This window comes from Sinocyclocheilus anshuiensis, unplaced genomic scaffold (genome assembly GCF_001515605.1).
Source record: "Sinocyclocheilus anshuiensis isolate Anshui unplaced genomic scaffold, SAMN03320099.WGS_v1.1 scaffold848, whole genome shotgun sequence".
Lineage (NCBI taxonomy): Eukaryota > Metazoa > Chordata > Actinopteri > Cypriniformes > Cyprinidae > Sinocyclocheilus > Sinocyclocheilus anshuiensis.
The window spans coordinates 398365-404060 of record NW_015549628.1 but is presented as its reverse complement, the minus strand read 5'-3'; the positions used below and the strand labels follow the sequence as shown (position 1 = coordinate 404060).

Below are 5696 nucleotides of genomic sequence, written 5' to 3'. Positions count from 1 at the left end.
ATTTATGAATGTTGATAAGAGTTCTTGCTTTTTCTCAACTTTTATTTTGGCGGAAACGCGCAGGAAGACCTCCATGCTTATTTTTGTTGACAACAGATTTATAAATGAGTTTCATTATGAATACGTCGTACGTATCGCATTGTCACATACCTTGTAAAAATTCATAAAATGTGACTGAGCAACTGACGACTGTATCAGTGCAGATTTTCCTCGCACTTTGGACTTTGAAGCAGATAGCACCGCGAGCTCGTGCAGCACTGTCAGAATACATGCAAAGCGCGCGTGTATTAGAAAACATAATGTTCTGCAGTTTATTTACTAATTGTTTAAGGCCATTTCGCGATTTCAATCATCATACAGTAACCAACAACAATTACCTCTTCCTCTTCTCATTGACATGCGATGCAGTCCTAAACAGTCTCTCGCTGTCGGTGCTTGTAATGAATTTTGCGTCTTTCTCCAACAGTTTAAATGCTTCCACACTGCTGACGTGTGTGCTGCATAATAAAGAGTGCACGCCTCTCACTCTGCGCTGGTTGCTATTTAATCGCGTCATATCATTGTTTGGTACAATTTATTCGGTCTTTTCTCTTATTCGGCCTTATAATTTTTTTATAGCTTTTTTTGCTATTTTCAGCCGAATAATTTCGGTTGCCGAACATTCAGTGCATCCCTAGTCTCTACATATACGGAATCATTTACAAAAAATTCTTACCAATACCAATAAATACCCTATTATGGAAAAATAAAATGCTAGATTTTATCAAATTAACCACGCCACTTAAATAAGAAGGTTAAATTCAGTTATCATTGGATTTCCAAATCCGTACGAATCTCTTTGGTTTACCTGCAATCTCGTATCTAATCTTTTCCATATGTAACACATAACTGAACTCCATAAGCCACATCTCAAATTTAGGTGTAACTCTTTGTTCCACATCTAGGCCTGTCGCAATAATCAATATATCGACTTAGCGCACAATATATGTACATGACCTCAATCATTTTTGATGACGCAATATATCGCCCATTATATTTACTTAAAAATTAATGTCACCGTGTTTTGTACATTCCATTTGCGCCTGTGTCTTTTGCAGCTTCTCGTACATAATGAAAAGATGCTTCTACAAAAAAGTTGAATCTGCAGATATGGTCTTGTTTAGGGATCTGTGCCTTTGTGCATACGGACATCTGACTGCTGAGTAGTGATTGTTTTTTTCAACAATAGCGTGCACCCTTAATTTACAGAGAAATGAAGGTCCGGGAAAAATCTGTAGATGGAAAAATCTCCATAAAAGTGCATTTTTTTTTTTTTTTTTGTACTTGTTACTTTGCACTTGTTGTTAGAAAATGTTTATTTACTATTTATTCAAGTTCTTTAAGGTATCTAATATTTTGATACTTAATTTCCATGATCTAAATATTCTAAAAAATTAAAAGTTTGTTGTCATTTGGAAGTGTGTAGGCCTTCTTGCATTATTATGCTGTTACATTATGATTATATATTCAGTGGCATAAAATGGTCTTTAAAATTACAATAATATCGCTTATAGCAATTATTTCTGGGGCAATATATCGCACAACAAAAAGTTGTTATCGTGACAGGCCTATCCACATCAACAAAATGTTCTTTTTTTGCTATGGTCATCCTATATTGAAAGGTCTGGATTTGATTGAAACTATAGAGGTTTCTTTTAAAATTGTGTATTTCTTCCTTGAGTTTGTGTCCATAACTGTTTGACAGCCTGTAGTGTTTGTGTTGGTGTGGTGTGACTGTCTCTCTGTGGTTTAGCATGCTAACTGCCTCTCATCTCTTGAGTTTGACCCAGCGTTGCCCCTCGGGACCGTCAACCTACATTTCTCTTCCATCATTCCTTCCAGTCCTCTTCTCACCGCCATCATCTGTCCCACTTACCCCTCCTTCAGCGTTTCTTCTTCTGTTTCTCCCTCCACCCCTAGTTCCCTGGCTGCTAATCCCTGTGCGCTAGCGTTAGTTTTGGCCGCATTTCTCAGTGCGCTCTGCGGACGTAGTGCTATTTTTACCCGTCACACTTAATCATGTCCTCTTGCATGTCTTCCCCTCCCTTCCTGTTACTCTTTCCTTCCTTCTACACACTGTACCTGGCTCTCAGTGCAGTCCTGTCCTATCATGATAAGATAAGAGTGTAACTGGTTCTCAAGGAGAATAACCTGCTGGTTAACATCATGTTAGTATCTGATCCTCAAAGTTTATATGTGTGACGAGGTGTGTTCCCAAAGCAAGGGATGTTTGTAGCTCACTTCACCTGACAATTTTTGTATACATATTAAATATAGATATATTTATATATTATAATTTCATTTGTAATAATAATAATTATTATTTTATATGTATTGTGGCATTGCAAGTGCATTAAACACTGTATTGTATTAGATTGTGAAAACCATTCATAGCTTGCTAACTTAGTCTTGCTGTAGCTTACAAAATATTCCACGGTAACCATACTTTCTGCCAGAATACCATAGTTACAACAGCTTTTGTTACTGCTGTGATGTGAGTAATGTGAGAAAGTGTGTTCTGGGTAGTTTCTAGGGTTTTTCTAAATGGTTTTGGCTTGATGTTTCATTAATCCTATCACTATTAATCTAAAGTAATATAATGATTTGAGAGATCATTCATGACTGTAGCACAAACAGTGGCATGTTCAGTGAAATGACTAAAAATTCTGATTCTGTTATTCAAAGAAAGTGTTTAAATGAAAAACTTTGTAGATTAATATTTTTATGTTAATGAAAAAAAAAATGGTTAACAAAATCTTACCATTTAGTTCATTTAACGTGGGACACATTCATTTGAATTAAATTTTATCGTACAAATTAGATTTGAACACATTTGAACATATTTTAGTTTTTTCATTAAATATTTAGAATTTTGAACAGCTTGAAATTATGAATTATTTGCTTGGGTATTGGCAATTGGCTGAAAAATATAGATTTATTATTATTTGAATTTTTTTATTTGTATAAATTAAATATTTAAAAAAATTAAATACATTTATAAATGTATGTGTTTTACTGGACAGATTCACATGGCTCACTTTGTAGAGTTAACCTGGCAAAGTGACCCGGTCATTTAACTAATGAGTCAAACTTGAATCCTCTTGTGTTCTTCTTTGGAAACTAAATGAATTGTTCTAGTCAGGTGTGCCTGCAGTCACAGATGCCCTCATGATTTCTTAAAATAATAAAGAGTACAATTAAATGGGTCACAATGTCTTTGAGATTAACCTGCTTATAGTCTTTCTAAAAATGGCTAAATATGCCTTGGTGATCAGTATCTGATGGATGTGTGGCAGTTTTTGTTTGGTGTTTGGAAGGTCAGTTAGTCCAGGGATTCCCAACAAGGGAAGCAGTTTCCAGGGGGACTTGAAATTTTTTTTATTTTCTAATAAACATCTAAAAGAGGATTAATAATATATTAAAAGAACAGTTCATTTTTAAGGAAAGAAAACACAAATAAAACAAGTATATATATTTTAAAATAATATTAGTGATAATGCTAAATGATTTATAGTAATACCTACAGTAAAAAGAGCACATTTATGGTTTGGTGTTGATGAAGTGATACTTGAGCCTTGCTGATGGATCTGTGAGTGTACATACTTAAAATTGAAGAAGAAAAACAACTCTGATTCATTTATGCTCAGTGTAAAGGCTCCTATAGGCAGGTGAAAATATTTGTGTGAACTTCTCTTAAGGTGTTTTTTTTGTGCGTTTTCTGTTTTTCCTTTCAGACTGTCTGTTCAAGCTGTGTCCAATGAACAGGTACTCAGCCCAGAAACAGTTCTGGAAAGCAGCAAAACCTGGTGGAAACAGCACCACAGACACTGTACTACTCAACAAATTGCATGTGAGTTCAATACGTAACATTTCAGGCTTATGCCTCCTCTATGGAAGCTTGTTTGTGCCATGGGATAAACAATAAAGTAATAATTTGCGACTTTTTGTCATGCAATATTACGTTTTTTCTAGCAAATCTGAATTTGTATCTCATAATTAGGATTTCTTTATTGCATTTCTGAGAATTTTGAGATATAAATTCGCAGTCTGAGGTGGACAAAAAGCAATTCAGAATTGCAATATGTAAACATGCACTTAAGAGTATAACTTGCAATTGTGAGATACAAACTTGTGACTATGAGGAAAAACGTTAGAATTGTGAGATAAAAAGCAAGAGTTACTTTTTCTTTTCTTTTTTACACCCTGGTGGAAACAAGTTTCCATACCCCTTTTTATGCTGCATGAATAAGATAGTATAGAATGTTTAATTAAATTTTGACGTAAGTGTCATTTGGTATTAAATATGACAGTAAATGTGGTTCAAGTTCATTACATATATATCAAATAATTGTTGTCTAGACCTTTCTTTTATGTAAATTATTTATATACAATATTTGTAAGCATTTTAATCTGCATTTTCACCTCTGTTTTTCAGCACGCTGCTGATTTAGAGAAGAAACAGAATGAATCAGAAAACCGGAAGCTGCTGGGAACGGTGATACAGTATGGAAATGTTATTCAGGTAAGTCAGCCAGCTGGCAGACGGGAGGCAGGGGGATCTCACTGTGTCATTGAGGTCTTGGCAGGACAGAAATCCATTGTTCAGTGTTATTTTAGTGTCTGTGTAATGGAGCTTGCATTTATAATTGTTCTACATCATTTATTATAATATAAGTCTGTGCCATGTGGCCTTGAGTATCTTCATGTGTATAGCTAAAGGGCTTTTAATGGGTATACCAGCTTTGCTACATATTGTTCTTTGCTCTATTAAAATCAGACATTTTTGTTTTTTTCATTTCGCAGCTGTTGCATTTAAAAAGCAATAAGTACCTTACTGTGAATAAACGGCTGCCTGCTTTGCTGGAGAAGAACGCCATGCGTGTGACGCTGGACTCTGCTGGAAATGAAGGCTCCTGGTTTTACATCCAGCCCTTTTACAAACTCCGCTCCATAGGAGACAGTGTGAGTGAAAACATACACAGTTTAAACAGATTTGATTTGAAATTGTACTCTCCTTCCAAACGTAGTGCCATATTTTCCATTATAGTGTGATGACAATTTTAGTTGGCAAGTTTGCAAAGCCTTGTCTACTTGTCTTTATTAATGCTTTCTTACTTAGATTTTAACTACTCAAACCTAACATGCTTGTACCATATGTAGATAAAAGTTTTAAGGGTCGGTGAATCTTTTAAAATATTTTGGAAAGGCTCTTTCAGCCCACCAAGGCTGCATTTATTTGAATAAAAATAGGGTAAAAACAGTAATTTTGTGAGATAGTATTACAATTTTAAATAACTGTGTTCTATTTTAATTTGTGCTGTCAAACGATTAATCGCGAAGTTTTTGTTTACATTATATATGTATGTGTACTATGTATATTTATGTATATATAAATACACACACACATACAGTATATATTTTGAAAATATTTACATGTTTATACATTTATATTTTATATATAAATATATTTAATGTATAAACAACATATTTTTCTTAAATATATACATGCATGTGTTTGTATTTATATATACATAATAAATATACACAGTACACACATACTGTATATTATGTAAACAAAAACAATTTTTTTGGATGCGATTAATCGTTTGACAGCACTAATTTTAATATATTTTAAAATGTAATTTATTCCTGTGATG

General features: G+C 33.9%; 1 protein-coding gene across 1 annotated transcript in view; it reads left to right on the top strand.

The window, feature by feature from the left end:
- The window catches only part of LOC107659525 (inositol 1,4,5-trisphosphate receptor type 1-like), a 167435-nt gene that overhangs the window by 31380 nt on the left and 130359 nt on the right, over positions 1–5696 (top strand). The window contains exons 4-6 of the mRNA XM_016448504.1: positions 3774–3889; positions 4475–4561; positions 4843–5001. Coding sequence (XP_016303990.1) covers positions 3774–3889; positions 4475–4561; positions 4843–5001 — 362 coding nt within the window. The remainder of the gene's footprint in view (positions 1–3773; positions 3890–4474; positions 4562–4842; positions 5002–5696) is intronic.